The following is a 22324-nucleotide window of genomic DNA, read 5'->3' on the forward strand; positions in this document are numbered from 1 at the left end:
ACATACAAAATGCATCTAAACAGGACTGCTGTGTAGTGAGTTAACTGGTAACATCAGCATGATATAATGTACACAATGATATGCTGCATATTTTTATTATGCTCACAAACTTAATTTAGCCCTTTAGCATTCTGCACTACAAAACAAAATACAGGTCAGGCTTATGCTTTTAATTTTGTCATAAAGTATTAGACAAATTACATTTTGATCTGATGATGGTGATTGATAAAAAAAAATTCAGAAGCATTGAAGTTATTACATTTCATTCTTAGCGGGTCATGAATGTTTTGCCAACCAATCAAGCAGTTGTTTATATATCACTGGATATGTGAACATCGTTTGGTAGCGCTAGATATAGAGTCGCAGGAACACCACAATCACTGTGATCCTTCATCTGGGCGCTGTTCATTTCTGACTCAAAGTTCATGGCAATCCTTTCAAAAGCTGTTGGGATATTTTTTCACTGTGGGTAGCAGAAGAATAAGGTGTAAAGTCTCAGGTGTTACCTCCAAACTAAGTCATGGGTCAGATTTTTAATGAGGACGAACAGCATGGTTTGAATCACAGTCTACTTAACAGATGACGTGCTTCTCTCCCTTGGTTTTCCATTCTTCCCCTCTTTCACCTCCCTCCCCTCAGCTCTGCACCACCTCTGTTTTCCAGCTTGTCACTGGCCAAGCTTTAATTTTCAAGCATTTGTACCCAGGTGGAATAGAGGATTAAAATAAATATATATTTCTTTTGGTGGCAGTTTGTAGTTCTACCACTGCCAGTTGTTCTCTTGAGGCCATTCCAGCTGTTGCTTTCAGCTGCTCGGGTCTCATTGAACAGGGAGCTATTGTATCATCTCTTGGCTGCTTGTCCACAGAGATGTCTGTAAATTGATCGGGCTGATGGCAATAATCTGTGTGTGTGTATGTGTGTGTGTGCGTGTGTGTGTGTGTGTGTGTGTGTGTGTAGGTGTGCATGTGTGCGTGCACTGGGGAAGTGTCATTGGTCTATATTTACTACCTTAAGAATGAGAGAGCATTGTGCTGTCCACATACTTGGCACTGAAGGACACTTTGTGTTCAGGGTCACCCTCCTCGCTCCATCAAAAAAGACGTAGAGAGAGGAGACCGTGGTAGATGCAGACAGACAGTCAGAGGTAATAAAAAGAGGTGAGACGCCAAGATTGAACAAGCTCTTCAAGGAGAGAGACAGACAGGCGGACTAAAAAGGAAAAGGGATATATCCGTCCTACAGATCTCTGACACCCAGAGGACATCACCTGTCTTGAAAGAAAGCGTGAGTGGGATATCCGTTGACTCAGTTTTTGACTAGATCCACTACAAATAGCATGCAGAGATTTTTGCCTTTCAGAGTATATGAAACAGTAAGCCTGGGTAAAATGCACTCTGTGTCTTTACAGTACAACTGTGTAATGCTGTTAAGTGTTAGTCTATCTTTGCATTGTCAGAGGCTTCTTTTCTCTTGTTGTTTCTCTTGAGACTGTTTATTGTTTCTCCAGCAAGTTGAAATTCTTAATGGCCTCATCTTTTGATGGCCTTAGTGAATGTAGCTTTTAATTACTCTCTGGGGACAGCATAAAGTAAGCTCCCGCTGCGTTCAGACACTGCTTTCCCCTTCAGTGAGTAGAACAGTAAATCATTTGCCCCCTTTTGCCTCTGTTGATAGTTTTTTCGGTATGAGACCTGGAAACTGAGCCCTCAGTTCACTCCTGAGAATAAAAACTACACTGTGTGTAGAAACAGCACCACTTTGCTTTTTGCTCCTTTCCCTCCAGGGGCCCAGGATCCAGGCCTTCCCATGGAGATTGATCAATTTTAATGTGCCAGAGGTCGGCCTGCCATTAACAGTGCTCAAACAAACCTCTCCCTTTGCACAGCACAAAAGAGCAACGGGGGAATCAGCTGGCCCGCTAGCATATTAGTTGTGTTATCTAACTCAGCACAGTTTTCTACAATGTAATCGAAAGAGACGAGAAGAAATAACACATTATGTTTGTTTATGGTGCGAACACAGGTGGTTGCTTTTGGGAAAAGGTGAATGAAGCTATCACTCAGACGCGACCCGATTCTGTTTGTTGGTTGCGTTCTGCATTCACTTCCCCAGAGAAGCCACATGATTAATGATGGGTAGAGTGCGGGCAGCAGCATGGCGGACCTCAACTGATGAATTATTCGTGGCTCAGTGGTTCACAAAGGGGTGATTCATTTAACATGGGATTGCAACACACCTTTTCAACACACCAACACCTAAAACCTCACTTGACTGGACAATGAATAACAAAAAACATCACATTCCCAGTAGTTTATATTACTGGAACTATTTTACTTTGGGAAAAGCAGGGCTCTATTTTAACCTTTTTTTTTCTGAATGTGCAAGCTGAAATTTTATTTAGCGATTGATGGGAGTGACTTAATCTGGTGTTTGTTGTGAAGTTTAAAAACTGGTGGTGATCCATGAGGCTGTTGCTGTAGTAATAAAAATAATAGTAATAACAATACATAATATTTATATAGCACTTTCCAAGACACTCAAAGTGTTCCAAAAGTGAGCAAAGCAGATCATTTTTCAAAGAAAAATGAGGAGAGAAAGGAGGAGGCTGGTGGGGATTGAGGAAGCTGGTAGCTTTAGCTCCTAGTGGAAAGTTGTCTTGGGACACTGGGAAGAACAAACACCTTCTGTGCATGAAGCTGGCATTAAAGTCAATTACACTGCAGCACTGTTGAGAAATGAATCTGTTTAAAAAATTAGTCTGCAACAATAATTAAATGTCAAAGAAAAAATATTACTGATTGCAGCGTCTAAAATATCATTATTTGCTTCTATGATAGTAAAAAGCTTGGAGTTTGAAAGTGTTGGAACAAACAATACACAACAATGTTGTTAGGGTCTAGGAAAATGGAACTGTATGGTTCACGACTTTCTGTTTTCTATTTCACTCATTTATAGCCCAACTGAATAATTGATTACTTGAGAAGAGCCTCAGCAGAATAAGAAATAACCAGTTGCAGCCCTAGTTTGTATTCACTAAAGGTTTTACATTTATTAGATTTATTTTAGGGACTTAATCAGTTTAAATGTGTTGACTATTGGATTTCAGACACCATTTTTTTCTCTCTAAAGTGCAGAAATGACATTTTGGATCGAAACCACTTATGAGAGATGTATTTGGTGCTCCTTTGCAAAACGGAGGTCGACCTAAGTTTGCTCCACATTTTTACATTTTGTGTTTTATCCAGGATGTAATTACGATAAATACTGACTCAGAAACATTATGTCATGTATTGCCCCCTGCTCTATCTTCACATACACTTTGGTTGCTCGTCTGAAGACATTTTCACACTTTATAAGAGGAGTGGGCTTCTTTTAAATAGTTAGATTCCTATTTTGGATACACTTTACACTTTGGGCCGAGTTATAACTCACCAAGGATGAGGTCGCTGATAGATTTATAATTCTGCACCCCGATTATATAAAACAGTTATTACTCTGCCACCTTAACTTGGCAAAGAACAAATACTGTAACTGTAAGATTTCTTTCGAAAATAAAGCATAATACAAGTACTTGTTTCTATTGTAAAGCTAAAGGGTGCTAAGTATAAAGTGGCCATCAATTTTGCAATGACACTGAACTTCAATTTGAAACACACAGCTTAGGACTGCTGAATATAAAAGTATCTTACTGCGAGTGCTGTTATCCTCCTGGCTGAGACTATAGTGTCTTTACTGTCTGACTGACTCCCATTGATTCTGTATCACACTGCCTCCTACACACCTCTGCATATTCACTCCTAATTTCCCCTCCCCCCACAGGTGCCGGTTAGGGGTTGCCATGGAAACCAGGATGGTGATGCAGCGAGAGCGAGAGGAGCAGTCGTCCCAGATGTCTCACAGCATGCAACTGTCCTCCCAGATCAAGAAGAAGACCTTCACTTCCAGGTGCAAACAGCTTACTGACATACAGTAAGAGACAGGAATTGTAATGTTGTTTTATTTATTTTTTATGAGAATGCATGCTGTTTATGAAAGACTGAATTTAGTGGCGCTCTGTGTTGTTTGTTCCCAAAATGAACTTGTCCTTAATATATTGTCATTGCAGATGCAGACATAGTTTATGCCACTGAGCCAGAAACCGATTAATAATATCAAGTCAACAAGCCACACTGTTGCACTGGGTGACATATTCCTTCATTATGATAAATATGGCACTGAGGTTTATCTCAAATCAATTCCACATAGACTGTTCTGGTATTATAAATACTTTCTACTGCTCCGATTGTGCTGCTAGCCTCTAACGGATGCACTGTTTACTCCTGCTTGAGTAACATTTACTAAAAAACACAGTGTCTAGCTGTTTTTGTAAACTGCACACCCACATATATACATGGAGATTTACATCTTCAGTAGACAAGAAATGACCCTAGGGCTGAGTACCACAGACACACAAGTCAAAGTACTGAAAAATAGTCTAATGCATTACTGGTTTTGGTTTTTCAATAAAATCTGCTGACAAGAAGAAGATATTGTATCTCAGTAGCCATTTCATTTATACACCAGCATCACTTTCATAAAAAAAAAACAAAAACACAAACTGAAATAAGTTTGTAAGCTTTAAACGTATTGTCATCTGTGATCAAGTGTAACCATGAATAACATAAAACATGTTTGTTGAGGGAGGACAAAGCATTTGCTCATTTATTTTTACCACGTATACCCTACAGTACTTGTCTTGATATGGAAATTTAAACTGCACACACTCCTCTCACCTGTTGGACACCGCTGTGTTTCCTGGCTACAGAGACGCTGTATAATCTGTCTTATCCAGTAATAGCTTCAGAGATTCCAACTATAATATTACAACATTAAAAAACATTGTGTTCATCTTGACAGGTCATAAAGTCTCATATTGAGCCCTTAACCCAGATTTTAATTAAAACAAGAGGGAAAACTCTGCCATTGACATGAGATAATTCAGTTTTATATACAGTATCTCTTGTTTCAGGCATTTTCAGAAATTAGCATCTTGAAATTGAGACAAAATAAGGCAAATTCACCACACCATTATCAGGAAAGCAGTACTTGAGGCTTTAAAATTTATGAAACACAAATTCATGAAACGAATGGATTAATATTTGAACCAGGTGAAATTATCTCACGCCAAAGGCAGATTTTCTCATTTGCTTAAAAAAATCTGATATACTGTATAATTAATAGATTAAATTACTCGTTAAGACTAGGATTTAATAAGAGTAGAGAACATTTAAATGCATCAGCCTGTGCAGTGCAACAAATTTAGGCAAACTTGACTTGTATTATGCTGTGCAAAGCTGTCCTGATCAGTTACCTCTGATTTGTTTTTTCAGCTGACAAATGACATTAAGTATTTATCAAAGAGAAACATATGGCAGCCTGGTTATTCTGAGCACAACGAGACATTACATCCACTCAACTATACCCTGTGGGCCAATGGTGGTAGCTGCAAGCACAACACTTTCGCATAGTGTATTCACAAACACATGTCTCTGAGACACACTCCACCACAGAGAAGACTGTGTCTGATATTAAGGTACCTGTAGCTGGGATTAATGTACAAGCCCGGATTTTCATTGCATAGCCTCATGACAAAGAACGTGTCCAATCACTAACTAACCTCAAGCTTGCACACAATGTTAAAAATGTTTAAAACGAACTGACATTGTACTACATGGTTTTCTGGGGGCCGAAGATAAACCTGCTCTTGAACATATAGTATGACAGGTTTAGCGAGTCAATAAAGAAAGACACCTGTGTGGAAAATGACTCCGTTCAGCTACTTTGTGGTTATTAGTGTTATAAGCTTTTTGCAAGTGTGAAATGCAAAGTAATCCAGTCAACCAGCGACTTGCTAGACAACCATGAGCAGCAGCAGCAAATGAGACTTGACTACTGAAAACATTTTAAGCCACAGCAGATCTCAAAATAACCTATAAAACAATGAACAGTCAGATTATAATTAGGAACAGGCGGCAGCATTAGCTTACTGTCTAATGTCAGCATGACACATGAACTGGCTCCATTTATTCCTGAGAGTGAGGAAAGAGATACGATGGCGTGGTCAAACAGAAACAGACCAAACATTCTCAAGGTCAAGAGTTCAACAATAAAAAGAAATCCTTCGATTACTCAGGAAAAAGTCTAAATCTCAACATCTACAATTCCATAGCAACTGATAATCATCATGGGATAACTACTACAAAAAGAACCTTCAGGTGAGACTGTGTCAAATACATGAGCCATGTTTCTAATTCTAAATTAATATATTTTTTTATATTTACTGCAAACTGGCATATAGAAAATGCATATTACAGCATATTTCCATCCACAACTATTTGGTGAATTTTAGGACACCGATCAAATTGCTAAAAACAATGTGTAAAACACCATGAAAATATTGAATCTAGTAATCTGACAAACCTGTTGTTTGGTACACGAAATATGATGTTTTCATCTGTGTTTTATCTCGTTGGTGAAGCTTTGGTAGACAATTATGTTGCATGCTTCGTGCAAGTCATTATTAAGTTTTCTACTTTTTGTTTTCCAACATTTGATTTTCTCACACCACAAACTTAGCAGGTAGATGGAGGCACACACTTCTATTTTTATGGTTTAAAATGTCCCTATAAGTTGTAAGAAGAGCTTCATGACCTGCATACAGACTTTCACATATGGTAGGTCTGGCCACTTATACTGTGGCATAAGATAGGGAATATCATCACACAGCAGGCACACAGTAATCCCAGATGATTCCAGAGAGATCCAAAAGAAATCACTCCTGGCCTGCTTTAATAGTCTCAAGCCAAATTTGCCTTCATTTTCACAACCTACCCCCCCGCTGCAGTGAGTTATTAAATTAGTCTAACCTGTGGGTCCACAATCTCCATTGCAGAATTAAGTGTATTGGACCCATTTTTCTCCTTAGGGATCATGAAAATAAGCAATTATTCTATCAAGCTTAGTACAGGTGAACTTCGAGGTTATGTCTCTCTTTGTTAAAAAAGAAGCATTAGAGGAGGTACATTGTGAAATTCATACTTAGAACATAATCACTGGGAGTACACTCAAATTTATCTTAATGTTAGACTGAACAGAGTGGCCTCTGGGCACTTTTAGCAAACACCTCTAAAGAGGAGAACAGTTTTGTTTTTTTCATTTTCATATCTGAGCAGCACCTTATGTGGATAGTGCTAACTTTTGTACAACTCGTCCATATGTATAAACAACGAAAACAGACCATTCGGTGCAACTCAGCTTTTCCTCTTTTTTCAGTTTCCTCCTGTATATTAACTAGTAACCAGTAGTTTATATACACATGAACACACTGCGTCCATTCTCCTGCACATTGTACAATTATGAGCTCTATGGCTTGTGTGCATGCACATTTGTGTGCATGTTCCTGTTTATTCGCATGACCTGAGTGCTGGTGTCCCTGTGTGTACATATCTGTGGACTGTACTTCAGTCTCTGCAGTACATTATTCAACGGCAAGCCTCACGGCGCACACTCAAAGGGAACCTAAACAAAGGAAAAGAGAAAAATAAGACAGCAAAAGCAGAAGTTATCCTCTGAACACCGTGAAATGAGGAAATTTCCCAGCTTACAAACAAAAGATAAAGAGAAGTCATGCCAATTTGCATTGCCATTTGTAAGATGGCTTGTTGAAAGTAACGCCTGAGGCTAGATGTTAGCAGCAACGGTAGTTGGGGGTTGTGGAATACACACCTGGGTAAATATACAGTTCTGGCACACAAGCGTTAAGGTTTTTAATATTTAGTTCAGTGGAGCTGTGTTGTACTGTAATGCACTTTACTGAGGCAAAAGGATTCTCCATATATGGATCTAATTACAAAAGAAAAACAAGAAAAGCATTCAAACTTAAAATACCCACTCAGTGTAGTTTAATTAGCTTTCTTAAAAGAGAAACGCTCATCTGTGGGTAAGGGCAGAGCTAAAATGTACGCTTCTCCTGTTACAAATAAGCCTTTCAACTGCATTGCCACAAGTGACCTTGTTGCTAACAACAATTGTCCCTCTAGTGCTTATGGCGGTGCACATTGAAAAGGTCAGCTCAGTTTATTGTTGGTGTTTTACATGGAGGGTACATGCAGCAGTGCAGGCTCAAGACATGGTCTATTGTCTAAGTATGTGTGGCTGCATGATTGCACAAGTCATATATTCCCATGATGAAGAGATAATGTAAGGTCTCTCAAGGAACAGACAGTAACTGGCTGTGCTTCTGAGTAGCAATCACTTTACTGTATTTGTCTGGTGCCTGCTGTTGACGTTTGGTTCAAGATATTCATTTTGTGTTACAGCTTATCTGGTCTGGAACACACTAACAGCTCAACCACCAATTACACAAACACTATACAGAAATTGATAGTTGTTGATTAAAAGATACTATAATGCCACAAGCATTATAATTGCCACTGTGCCATAAACAATCTGTTGAACAGATCAACAACCCTTTGGCCCATTGACTGGTACCACTAGTGTTACTCACATCAGCAAACCCTATTCCTCTTCATTATATAAGCTCCCTAAAGACAATAGTATGTGTGAGGAAAACACTGACAGAGCAGGAGCAGCTGATTATCATTAGGATATTTCTCACACTTGAGTAAAAATGGGTCATATTCTGCACTGCTTGAGTCGCTAGATTGGGCTTTTCACACCTCACATGGGATGCAGCTAGTTGATTAATCAGATAACACGCAAGGTTACAGTTCAGCAAAGAGTGCAAAAACATAGCACAGTGCACACCTCATCCAAAACAACCTGAGAAGACTACTGTTTCAGCACTGCCATTGTAACTCATATCTGATTTTTTACTCGAATCTCCTTGCCAAGCAATGCAAGTTAAATAGAGTCACAAAACAGAATGTGTATGTCTTATTTGAATAGGAGCTGAATCTGAGTCAGCAAATTCCATTGTAATATTATAGACAACACTGGGTTTATCCTAAGCAGTGACAAGTCTGCTTTACCACACTTGAGCTTACCCCAGAGCTACAGACTGACAGAGGGTATTAGTGTGACAAACAATACCGACGTTGTATTTCAAAGGGGGTCTGTCTTTCATGGATTCCCATTTCTTTGCTGTCTATCTTTGACTTTTGATAGAAAAGAAGACAGAAAATATACATTACATGTTTTCTCCATTGAGATAGGAGTTTCCCGTTTTAAACCTAATCCCCTGAATAAATGAACCCTCTTGTACATTCCTTTTACCTACATTAACCGGACCTTTCTCTGATGTACGCCCTCCTCTGCTGTTCAGACAGAAAATAGGAGAGCCAGTGCTGCTTTCTAGTGGCAGATGAGAATAATGGTCTGATGAACTAGAGATTGGATAATGCCCCATAATCCATGACAAAATGAATAAGCATGCTAATATGAACACTCAATCCTTCTATAAACAGAGTAAATAACTGTGAAGGATGACAAGGGAAGATATCTATTTTGTAATCTTTCACCTGTGTCATTTGATGATGTGCAAGATATGTGTTAATCAGGCTGTTGTATTTTTTTCTCCCCAACATGCTCTGGGTGTCACAGTGATGAGGAAGCCTCCTACTCTAATTTTTACCCCATCATCCCCGCTGATCTGATGTCTGTTAAAGAGATCCTTGACATGGACATCTTTCCTCGCCACAGGACATGGTGAGACACAATAAAACAATGCTTCTGCACATTTTTGTTGTTGTTGACAATCAGCAAGCCTAAGAAATTAGTGGTATGGATAGAGATATAGACAGGTAGTGTACATAATATTTGATAACACAATACTCATACATATATATTTTGATATCGTACATACATTTTTGGGAAAATTCTTAATGAATAAAATACCAGGCAGACATGTCTATTTTGCATCACAGTAATGCAAACATCATAAATATTCAGCACTGTAAAAAGCAACACCTGCTCATTGAAATGCAACAGTGTCCACGGTGGTTTCACACACCTTATATTCTAGGGACAGCTACAGTGGAATAAATATAAAATGTGTAAAATCTCTCAGTATAATAAAGTCATATTGGCCTCCCCATAAAGAATATCATGCTATAAATGGGGCTAAAATTGAGAAAATTTATGCAATCAAATCCCCAAAATAAACTAAATTGCGGAGGTTTACAACAGCAAATAAATGTCAAGGGCAAATTCAAACTTCAATTGGCAGGTGTTGACCAAAAAGAGATTTTTTTTTGTTTCCCATGCTGAAAGATTTTTTTGTGGAGACAAAATGGCAAAAACTGTGGATGAGTCTCTTCTCATACAGAACTAAAGCAAGCCTCCACTGTTCTCCTAAAGACTTCCTTCCTGGATAATCTGTGCATGTCATAAAACTCTGCCTCTCCATCAGTAGTCACCACCACATCCTCTCTCTCCACTTTAGAGAAAGTAGAGTGGGTCAAGTTCCACTGATGCTTTGCCCTGCAAGCCAATACAGCACCAGAGCTTTCATGCCAATAGAGAATCTCAATAAACAATGGAAATCAGAGCTTTTTCTTCACTCTCGTCTGTCAGTAAAAGGCCAGCTGGGTCCCTTCATTTGCTGTCTTACGGATGTCATGAAGCCAATAAGCCATAACCATTCAACTGAGTCACACAGCGGAAGCTTCACATTTGTATTTCTGTACTGATGCACAAGACGAAGCATCCTCACATCCTACTGGCATCTCATACAGCCCGAAATATTGGTTGATTAGTATAGTAGTCAGTCTACATAAAACTAATACTGTATATGGTAATGTGTGGCTAGAATGTCACATATTTTCTTGCTCTTGGTTCCCACTAATGGCAAGTTTCTGCTAATATGTGGATATGGAAATGGATTTTGGACTGTTAAAAAGGTGTGCTACTGTGGTCTAATTAAATGGAGACTGCCCTAGTAAACACAAAAGCAGCAGTTAAAATATGTTCAAGTAACAATGTAGCAAAACACAGGTGATGCAGCAAAGTACAGGAGAAGGATGAAGAGGATGGAAGGATCAATTAAAAATTATTGAAAAAAACTTTTAACGTGAGATGGATGTGTGTTTAATTTTCAGGTAGTAGTCAAAACTGTAGTTTTAAAGCATGATCATGATTACTCACTCACTAACCTTATCCATGTGTTTTACTGCTGCAACCATGACAAAAAGGTCCTCATAGCACAGTAAGCCATTTTAACCCAAATCACAAGGTTTACCTAACCTTAAAGTAAACTATGGCCTTTTCGGTATTTACACTACGTTGTTTCTACACCTAAACCTAACAAAATCTTAAGGATTGTCACATCAGACCACAGATTTCTTTGATGAAATTTCATTCTGCCAAGAGGGGCGTGAGACCAAAAAACACTGTTATGAGTTGTTGTAGAGGGCCGTGACAAGCCACTGATGGCTTATTGTGATATATAGTTCTTCATTGTTTTCTGAAGTATTACAGACCAATTGATAAACTGATAAACCATAGTTATTTCATGCAAAAAAAAATAACTGATTTCAAAGACAATCAACTCAAACATAGGATTTCCTTAGGGCAGCTATCGCAAACTCATTTGTCATCTTGTTATTTTATTACCCATAGGAATAACTGAAAAATGTAGTGAACAACAACTGTCAGGATGTACATAGCAGCTGGAGTTAATTTGTTGCCAGACCAGAAAGTGTTTAAATTATTAGTCAATCTCAATCTGCAAGGATATTGTTGATGACATGTATGAGCAATCGCTTACTTTCTAAGCGTCTTCTGATCATGTTGCCAGGACAGGATTACTGCTCAGCTGTCATAAAGAGGATGTAAGTATATCTAAAAATAAGTCCCAGAATAGGGAGGTTTAGGTCAGAGAGAACGGACGCTTGGGGATTGTTGCCTCTAGTGACTTAATTTGCTTTACCAAAATCCCTCTTCTGCTAGGGGCACCTTGTCCTGTCAGGGTCACAAAGTGTCTGTGTTAAGATTCAATGGCACTCTCATATTTGGAGGCTTACAATCAGCCTCTGTCCTGTTCTCCAATCCATCCACAATACAATTACATTGTTATGTCAAAAAGGATTTAACAACTCTAGTGTATGCAGACATCCACATCAATGCTAAAAATAATGCATCCATTTTCGTCTTTGGGTCATGAAAGGAAGTACTGGCAGGCATGTGACTGCCAAAAGTAAATATATAGACATGCAAAGGTCACAAAAAGAAGAAGAAATCCAAGACGACAGAATGGCCAAGGATGGAAAATGAAAGGAGGGGAAGTCATTGAGAGTGAAATTGCACCCTCTTGAAAGATAAAAAAAACAACTGACAGTAATGAGCCTCAGCTGCAATGATGTGGCTCTGCCAAGTTAGCATCTTATTAGGTTCCTTTACCCATGCCACCACCCCAACTATCCTTCTCATCAGTGTCCACCAGCATGCTCAGCAGACTCATCAATTTTATCTCAGTCTTGAGATTTTTCCGCCCACTAAAGCCTTCTACCTCTTGAATTAGGAATGTCGATTGCCTTACCACAATGTCTCTACCAAACGTCAATTTTTCACAAGTCTTATAATTTTCACATGTGCTGAGATGAATATGGTCTGGATGGATATTTTAGGAAGAAAAACTGCCAATGCAGAAGCTGACTGACTCCTGTAGGGTAAGAACAAGAGGACTGTAGGGTAAAACTGAAAGCTCTTAAGGATTGGCACACTATTTCTAGACCTGGGCCCAAGCATTGCAAGATGCAGAAGCATGACATTTGTTTTGATTTGTGTGGAAACGAAAGCGCTAGATCTTTATGTGTTCGCAAGTGGGGCTTCAACTGCATGTTAGCATGTGACTCATAATGGTTTATTCACCATCTGCCCAACATGGCTAGGGATAAGATGTAAATTATGCGGCTGACTCATGCAAGCTCGGTTTGTCTTGGCAGGAAGATTTTGCTGTTCTTTGTACCAGCAAGCAATGTTAAAATATCCATTTGGACAAATAAGTAAGCCATAAACCCCCTCATATCCACAGACTTCATGTGATCCAGCTATTCATTCCCTCAAGGCATAAAATCTCAGAGACAAGAGATTTGAAAACACCAACATCACTTTAATAGACAAGCCCTTGGCAGCTCAAGTCAAAATGCTGTTTTGGGGCACGCAGGAGCTTCAGTGTGTGTGTGTGGGTATGCAGTTATCTGGTTATGCATCTATGCACACATATTCATACTGCATATTTATTTATGCTGTTTGTGCATTTCTCTGAATTATCATGACCATTTGTAGGGCCATTCATGCTGTAATGGCCATCAAAGCCTCAAGAAGTGTTTATGGGAATATTTAAGATTCTGTCTCTCCCTGTTGTGGCCCTGTGTGTGTGTGTGTGTGTGTGTGTGTGTGTGTGTGTGCGTGTGTGTGTGTGTGTGCGTGTCTGTGCGTGTGTGCGTGTGTGCGTGCGTGTCAAGCACGTGCACAAATAATTAAGCCCTGGGGACTACCAATCAAAGATGAAGAGAGAGAGAATAAAAATGCCACATTTAAAATATATGTATGTTGATTGTATGTGTTGGAGGCTGTATATGTCCATGCATATGGATGAACTGCATGTACACAGGAGATGTGTGATATTATGTACATAGGGATAGGTTTACAGCTACAGCATGCCATACACATGTGCATGTATTATAGACTGTAAGTGGGATTTACTGATGTCTTTAGGGGCTTCTTGTATTGTTTATACCAGCCTTTACAGGAAGCATAGAGAGCAGGTTTGGTAGCAGTAAAGCTGGCAAGGATTCACTATGCAACTTAACAACCACTACACAAAAAATGCAATCAAAAACAAGTCTTGAATCTCTGTCCCCAACTTACTGTGTCACTTTAGTTGCTCAGACAATGACAAAATTTGCTTCTTCTGAGTGAATGCACTATCACAACTGCCTGCCATCTCCATGACAACCAACTTGATGAAAGAGAAATCAAGGATGTCACACAGCTGGCAACACAGCATCGCTTTGAACTGTCCACACCTGAAGAGGTGCACATCATCATGTGGGAGATTTTAGGGTAACAGCACCGTACCTCTTCACAGTGATGTGAATCAGCAGTGGCAGCCATGCTTGATGTTTCACAGCTTCTCAAAACCTGTCAACGTGCGTGAGAACGGTGCTCATGCGAAATGACACAAAGGTACAAATGGCGCAGCAAAGCGCCGACCCCATCACTGAGCCTTTTAAAGGACAAACTGCCAAATCTCAAAACTAGCACTTGTCTGTAAATGGGCCAGGACAGAATGAACTGTTTGCATGCAAAGCATAAAAAAAAAGGCACAAAACACACACAGTATAAAATTGCTGCTTAGTTTCTGTCAGAGGTTGATCCCTGTTGTTCCAAATCATGTTCAAACCTTTGCCTGAATTGTCTCTTCTCTTGTCACTTTCTCTTATGGCGGTCGGAGATGTTTTGACACCAAACTCACAGTTTTCAAATGAAGATAATTATTATTACACTTTTCTGTTTGCCCCTGATTGAATATTTTGTTTATCTACAAAAACACTTTAACTATGCATGTTAACATAACTACTAAAAATCCCACTGTGTTTCTGAAAAGCTATGTTTTCAACACTGTGTTCCACATCAGTCTTTCTATAGTCCCCATCCTTTTTCAGTAAAACAAATAAACATAATAAATTGAAAGCAACACATTTTTTAAATTACTCATGCTTTATACTAACACTTAATACTTCATGTGCAATTCATTTGCGTATATATTGTTAAATTTGTGTTGTTAGAATCCTTGTGTTCTTCAGTTTTTCTTATTTATATTGCATAGACCTTATGTCTGTAATTCATAGTTGTGTTCACTTTGCTGCTGAGACACTGTAAATTTCTCCTTGTGGGACTAATAAAGGATATTCTATTCTACTAACAGGGAAATCCTGAAGGAAACTATAGCTGCCGATGAAGAGTACCAGAGAGAAAAATGGACCCGATTTGGGAATGAAGCTGAGAAGGTGGAGGTAGATGTGATCAGGAACCAGCATGTTTTACGCACTCGAGTTGACAAAATAGCACTTCGCAAACAGGTACAGTCACTTCAGTACAGTGTCTGGAATTACCTTAAATGTGTATTGACTAACACACACAGCAAAGTTGTGAAGTAGGTTTTTTAAATAAATGTACACTTTTTCATGCAGTATTTAAGAAAAATACTGCATGAAAAAGTGTACAATATATTTATAGTGTATAGTGTCTAGTTTATAGTGTATTTAAGCTAAAAAAAAAAATGTAAGGAATACATTTTTTGAAGTTAGTTGCTACCAACATGAATGTTGCTCAATTGTCTACTAGGATGATCTTCCAGTGAATAGTTATAATCAGATTATTCTGACAATTTTCACCATTTATTTTATATTCTCTGTTTCCTTTTTTGTTATTCTTATTCTTTTTTAATGACTTGCAAAGCACTTGGACACTTATCGTAGTTTCAAAAAAACAGATGAATATTTATCAGCATATTAATTTTCATCTTCTCTGCACAATCTATTATTTAAAAACTTGGCTTTCATCGGTCTGTCTTTGCTTCAGGCGGAGAAGAGGGCGTCTGCCCACTTGAAGTACCTTGAGCAACTTAGTCAGAAAGCCCCAGACTTTCCGATCCCTCTCAGGGCTCACACTGTCTGGGAGGGCATGGTGGTGAAACTTTCCTGCACTGTCCAGGGCTGTCCACCCCCAAAGGTCACATGGTGAGAACTGCTGTCGCTTCAGCACTCCATTCTTTTGGCCTTAACTAACCTACTATGATTATTTTCAAGGAAGTTTCTATTAAATTCTGTTGTCGGAGGCCATATACAGAATTGAGTCATTTTAATTTAGTTTCTCACTTGATTGGATGAGCAAAATTAAGTTTTCAAAGTTGTTACTTCCAGGGAACAACTGCACATGGTGTAAAATGATGCATACACAGATTCATCGATCAGTCAATCAACCATAAAAAATTAATCTGCAATGAGTTTAATACATAACTATCTCTGGCATTTTTCAGGCAAAGATACCAAACATTCTGGTTACAGTTTCATGAGTTTGATCATTTCCTGCTTTCTGTGTCTTATATTAACGTTAATGAAATACCTTTGGGTTCTGACGTGGAAGTGAAACAATCCTAAGACACCACCTCAGGCTAAAACTTTGATGAATATTTTCTGACAGTTACATAAAAAGATGTGACATTCTATCAAAAGACAAATTAAAATAGTTCAGCGTTCTAGCCCAGCATTGCATCGTTAATTAATTCATAACTCATCTATTAAACAAGGTTGTGATATTTGCCATGCAATCAATTAAACAATATATATGTGAGAGGTAAAAATCAGGGTTAGGTTATACGTCAGTATATGTTAACAAACTCATAACAATCGATTAAAAGTCCATGAGTTGCTTGCAAAATACAAGAATCATGACACAAAGGGTCGGAACCCTGTGCTGAATATCGCATGTGCTATTAATATGAAATTACCTGTGCTAATTCAGGCAATGTGCCAGACTGTCGACCTTGATACCTGAGCTGCTGTGAGACTACCAGATGAAAAGACCGTGTGCTCAGTATTCATGAACCTGCATTCAGATAACCTGTGGCTCATGGGTTTCACCATCCCATATGGGACCGATCAAGCCCAATGAGCTGCAAAGGGCAGTCCTCAACAATGCCAAGCACAAGACAGAATGAGAGATCAAAGGCCTCATCTGACTGTTACAGATTCAGTCAAACTAACATTTGATTATGAATGCTGTGCATAAGTAATCAGTAGGTAGGAACGTGGACCACCAAAGTGTAGCCCATTGTTCACTTGCTTTGAAATTCCAAAAGCAATGTTATTTGCTTTTTCCTCAGGTATAAGGATGGTGAGCCACTGATAATGTCTCATCAACCATGGAATTACAGCCTTCAACAAAAATATGGTCTTAACTCGTTGGAGATCAGAAGGTGGGTCACGATCTTAATACCTAATTAACACTTAAACTCTTCTAGCAACAAACTGTATGAATGTAATGCAGGGGTGTGAAATGAGGCAGACGTAGATCGCACGACCTTGTCATTGACAAAGTGAGAAATTTTTTTAAAAAATGAATAAAGCTTGTGAGTAAAGTTAAGAAATTATGTTGTTATAAAACATGGCTGTCAAACTGAGAAATAAATCCTGCTTCTGTTTTGTAAATTATCTCTATTAGCTAGAGTCAAAAATGAACGGTAAATTAAGTTAAATTGTCCAACAGTGAAGCACTACATCCATTTTTTCCCCTTTTATCTTGTATTTTGTGGACAGTCCAAGGAAAACAGCTAAGTGAGCTACAGCCAGACAAATAGGCAATATGGGACACAACCTTGTGCCATCTTTTGTCTCATCAAATACACTCACTTTCAACTTTCACAGACAGATAAATGACATTCTATATCCTCTACAAAGGTGCTCACCTTCTGATGCTGGAGAGTATAAAGTGGTTGCCCAGAGTCCCCTGGGTGAAGCTATGACCTTTGGAACCCTAGTAGTCAACTGTGAGTGGTTCTTCTTTCATATCAGCTTCGCTTTCCAAAAAAACCATTATGAACATTACAAAGACGAATTACAATGCTACTCCTTCCCTAAACTGAAGAGTCCAGTTTCAGGCTGAAGAGACAATGACACACTGAGGTACAGACAGCAGTAAAAGAAATGATCTGAGGAGCTGCAAGATTGGGACAAAATGACCAATCTAAAAAGAATTTTGTCTCTCCTCTCCTTAAAAAACATACACTGCTCAGCCACAACAACTGCTCCACTAAAACCATACACACACACACACACACACACACACACACACTTCTTCAATTACACTGATGACACTGCCTCCTACTGGCTTTGATGTATAAAATGAAAAAGTTCATAATAAACAGAATTTTAGCCCCACATTAATCTATCTTTCCTATTCATAAATTCATAAAATACAGCATGTCTTGCAGACTGGAGTTACTTTAAATGGATAAACTGCAAGAAAAGCATAACTGTTTTTACAGTAATGATTAGGAAGGAACTATAAACAGAATTTTAAAGTCCGCCAGATTCTACCTAATCAAGCTTTCACTTTCAGCTATATGTGATTAAATAGAAAAAACAGGTTTCTTCAGGGAGCTCCACTAAGTTGCATTAGGGTGTACAAGTATTCATTATAGACAAACATCTCTGGGAAATAAACATTTTGGGTTGAGATGTTGTACCTAATTGCATGTCAGATTCAATTAAGTGCACATAACATTATTTATAAAGAGCAATGAAATGCTTTAAAGTATCACACCATCAGCTAAAGGTTCAAATACACATAAAATAACCAAGAAATGCCAAATATTGAACACAAGCATGATAACACATTGCAGCAATGAAAACAAAACAGAAAACCAACAAGCACTGCCAACCACAAGTCAACACAAATAACAGCTACCATGCAGGGAAGACAACAATCCAACAGCAATTGGATGTACTAGTAAAACAGCGTTTTAAAGGGGAAAAAAACAGGACTTACTCACCATTATGATAAGTGTTGGAGGAGATTCTTCGGCCATTTTTTGCTCTTGCAGAGGTAAAGTCTAGACAAAAACAACCAGCAGCTACGGCGTTAGCTAGGACTTTGTGAAGCATGGAAATTCGTGACCAATGTACAACTAATGTGCTGCATCTGTCATGGCAGTATTGTTGTATAATATTGCCCTCATGGCATGAAAAGTGGGTGCTTTTACCTTTTGTTTAGTCAGGGAGACTCTACAAGTGTCCGAGGGCTAAATTAGTGCGCTAACGGACTGCGTCTGTCTTCTTCTGGGGCTGCAGGTCGGCTAACTTTCCTCACTATTTGCACTTTTTTTTGTCCAAATTGTCTCATCGTCTGCTTCAACATCGATTTTACGGACTCTAAGCGACGACAACAAATAGAATAATAGCAGTGACTCTAAAATGACTAAAGTTTTGGAAGCCAGCATAAACTTAAGCGAAGCCCCGCCCCCTTACCTTAGCAGGCGGTTTAGCATATGTTGCTGGCTAACTTAAAAAAAAATACATGCCCTCAAAAATGACGATTTTCTGTTGAACTAAAATGCCTTTCAGAATAAATCCACTTGAACTTGATCCAATTCAATGATGTAGAGACAGCTATCCATAAATTACTACTCTCCGCATCTACTGTACTCCATGATGTAAATGCTTTTTTGTGACTTGTAGGGGTTTTCTCATACATGTTTTTCTCCAGTCTATTCTTAGGACTAGCTATTCAACACTAATTAAATTTCAGCGCATTAATGCATCCAAGCTACTGCACTTTCTTGGCCAAACTTGATAATGTATTGTAGCGTCCGGCTGGACGGAAGAAGGAGGCAGGAGACGCTGTCAACGTTCCGATGCTTTAATAGCCCACCGAACACAGAACACGGTTACTGTCGGCCGTAACCACGCCAAAAACAAAACCAACACCGACAACCACAGGCTAGGCTCGTTCCTACTCTCAGCTCCATGCGCGCTCACGAACACCCGCTCCCTGGCACCACGCACGCTCACCTCGCTCACACGCTCGCTCCGTCCTCTACCTGTACCGTTCACATCCATGCACACACACATACATACACAGTAACAGCCTACTGAACATCCTGCCTAACAGTGATGAAACATAACTGCAGCGTTGCTACACTGCCCCCCCCCTCACCAAGCCCCTCGCCCCGAGGGGTCACATAAAAAGTCCCTGAGGTGGCCCGGAGGCCTTCTCTGTCTCTGCCGTTGCCTTGACGTGAACACCAGCGGGGGCGTTTGCCGAACAGTCTGTTGCTGAGCAGGGGGTGGGGGTGGGAAAGGGGGTGAACGTGGGGTGCTGGCAGGGGAAACAGTCCATGAGTCAGGGGGCGTGGCTGCCCTGTTTCTCCGGGGTGGTTTTGGGTGTTCAGGGCGCTGATGTGGGCGGGTGTTGCCCCTGCATGGGGCCAACCTGTCTCTGTGGAGAACCACACGTCTTCCTCTGGGGGGCAGCTGGACCCTGTACACCACCTCACCCAGCTTCTCCACTACCTCACAAGGCCCCACCCAGTCTTTTGGGGCTATACACCTACACCAAATCCCCAGCCTTGAAGTCCCTGCCCTTAGCTCTCGTGTCGTAGTTGTGTTTCTGTCTCACCCCCGCTTTCTGTAGCTGGTCGCGGGCAAAAGCGTGAGCTGACTCCATCCTGTCCTGGAGCCTGCAAGCGTATTCCGGCCCTGGTGGTACCGCTGGGGCATCTGGGGGTTTGCCAAAGACCATTTCTGCAGGCGTCCGCAGCTCTCGTCCCAACATGAGAAGGGCAGGTGTACACGAGGTGGAATCCTGTACAGCTGACCGGTAGGCCATCAGGACGAGGGGGAGGTGCACGTCCCAGTCACGCTGATGTTCTGCAGTGAGGATGGTGAGTTGCTTTCCCAGGGTTCTGTTGAACCGCTCAACGAGACCATCGCTCTGGGGGTGCAAAGGTGTGGTTCGGGTCTTTCGCATACCCAGTCGCTCACACATCGCTGCAAACACGCCCGACTCAAATTTCCTCCCCTGGTCACTGTGGATGGCCTCGGCGGCCCCAAACCTGGCAAGCATGCCTTCCACCAGAGCATCTGCAACAGTCTCTGCTTCCTGGTCAGGTATGGCGCATGCCTCCGGCCATTTTGTGAAATAGTCCATAGCAGCGAGGACATAACAGTTCCCTTTGTCAGTGCGGGGAAACGGGCCCATTATGTCCACTGCCACTCTTTCCATCGGGGCCCCCACTGCTGTCTGTTGCAGCTGGGCGCGGGATTGATCCAGGGGACCCTTGTGTGCAGCACAAAGATCACAGCGCCGGCAAAAGTCCTCCACGCCTCTCCTGAGCTGGCCCCAGTAGAAACTCTGCCGGAGACGCTCTCTGGAGCACTCCATCCTTCACCCGCAGCGCCTCAAAGTTTGCACACAGTCCTTTAGTGGCAGGGGAGTACCTGGTAACTTCCTCCCACTGGGGCTTCTGTCCTGACTCCACCCACTGCAGCACCGGTTGCAGGTCAGAGTCCTGTTCCTGCTGCGCCCTCCATTCAGGTGTGTCAACAACCTGTGTTTCTCTACAGGTCGGCTCCTCCCCATCGTGCCTGAGGCCTCGCTGCTCCTCCACCTGGAGCTCCTCCTCCCGGGCCTCCCGCCGTTCACAACACTGGCAGCCGTCGGTGGCGCAGGGACGGCGGGACATGGCGTCGGCATTAGCATGGCAAGTTCCAGCTCTGTACTCCACAGTGAAGGTGTACGGCGCTAGTTCTTCTAGCCAGCGTGCAATCTGTCCTTCCGGCTCTTTGAAGGACATCAACCACTGGAGAGCTGAGTGGTCTGTCCTGACAGTGAATGGTAAGCCGCAGAGGTAGTATCTGAAGTGACTCACTGCTCTCACAATCGCCAACAGCTCCCTGCGTGTCACACAGTAGCGTCATTCAGCTTTATTGAAGGTTTTGCCGAAGTATGACACCACTTTCTCCCCCTCCGGTCCCTTCTGGCTCAGCACCGCTCCCATTGCCACGTCGCTGGCGTCGGTGTCCAGAATGAACGGCAAATCGGGGACTGGGGGGGTGAGAACAGTGGACTCCGTCAAGGCCTTCTTCAAAGAGCTGAAGGCCTGCTCACACTCTGCTGTCCAAACGAAATCAGTGTCCTTCTGTTGCAGACGAAAGAGGGGTGCAGCTATACAAGAGAAGCCACGCACAAACCGCCTGTAGTAGGACGCCAGCCCAATGAAGCTCTTGAGCTCTCGCAGGTTGGTGGGGGCTGGCCAGTCTTTCACTACACGCACTGTTTCCTCCAGCGTGCTGATGCCCTCTCCTCCAATCCTGTGCCCCAGAAACTCCAACTCCCTCTTCATGAAGCAGCACTTGTCAGGGTGAAACTTCAGTCCTGCCGCTGCTATCCTCTGCAGAATCCGCCGCAAAGCTTCCAACGCCACTTTGAAGGCACTACCATGGACCAAGATGTCGTCCAGGTAGACCAGACACTCCTGTCTGGAGATGTCAGACAACACCTTTTCCATCAGCCATTCAAAAGTGGCGGGAGCATTGCACAGGCCAAAACAGAGGACCCGAAACTGCCACAATCCTCTGGGATCACATCTGGTCTCATCAGTGTTACAGTGGAACCCGTACCAACTAGGGCTATGCACTGGGTCTGTGGCAGGGTAACGGGGACGTGGCAAAAGTCGCCCGAGTGTGTCCAGCCCACCACTCTCGCAGACTCGGTGGTGTCATCTGCTTCTTGGGGGAGTGGAGCAAGGCTCCCCCGT

At 41.3% G+C, this 22324-nt stretch overlaps 1 protein-coding gene across 3 annotated transcripts in view; it reads left to right on the forward strand.

Annotated features, from left to right (window-relative positions):
- Positions 1-1072: 1072 nt before the first annotated feature.
- The window catches only part of myom3 (myomesin 3), a 63040-nt gene continuing 41788 nt past the window's right edge, over positions 1073-22324 (forward strand). The window contains exons 1-7 of one of the 3 annotated variants that reach the window (XR_004847228.2): positions 1073-1287; positions 3823-3972; positions 9604-9708; positions 14933-15086; positions 15589-15746; positions 16892-16984; positions 17466-17554. Coding sequence is in view for 2 of the 3 variants with exons in the window: in XM_023269031.3 (XP_023124799.3) it covers positions 3842-3972; positions 9604-9708; positions 14933-15086; positions 15589-15746; positions 16892-16984; positions 17466-17554 (730 nt within the window). In the remaining variant the exon portion in view is untranslated. The remainder of the gene's footprint in view (positions 1288-3822; positions 3973-9603; positions 9709-14932; positions 15087-15588; positions 15747-16891; positions 16985-17465; positions 17555-22324) is intronic. The other 2 variants (XM_023269031.3, XM_035947582.2) reach the window with 2 other exon arrangements.

Source organism: Amphiprion ocellaris, chromosome 9 (genome assembly GCF_022539595.1).
Source record: "Amphiprion ocellaris isolate individual 3 ecotype Okinawa chromosome 9, ASM2253959v1, whole genome shotgun sequence".
Classification (NCBI taxonomy): Eukaryota; Metazoa; Chordata; class Actinopteri; family Pomacentridae; genus Amphiprion; species Amphiprion ocellaris.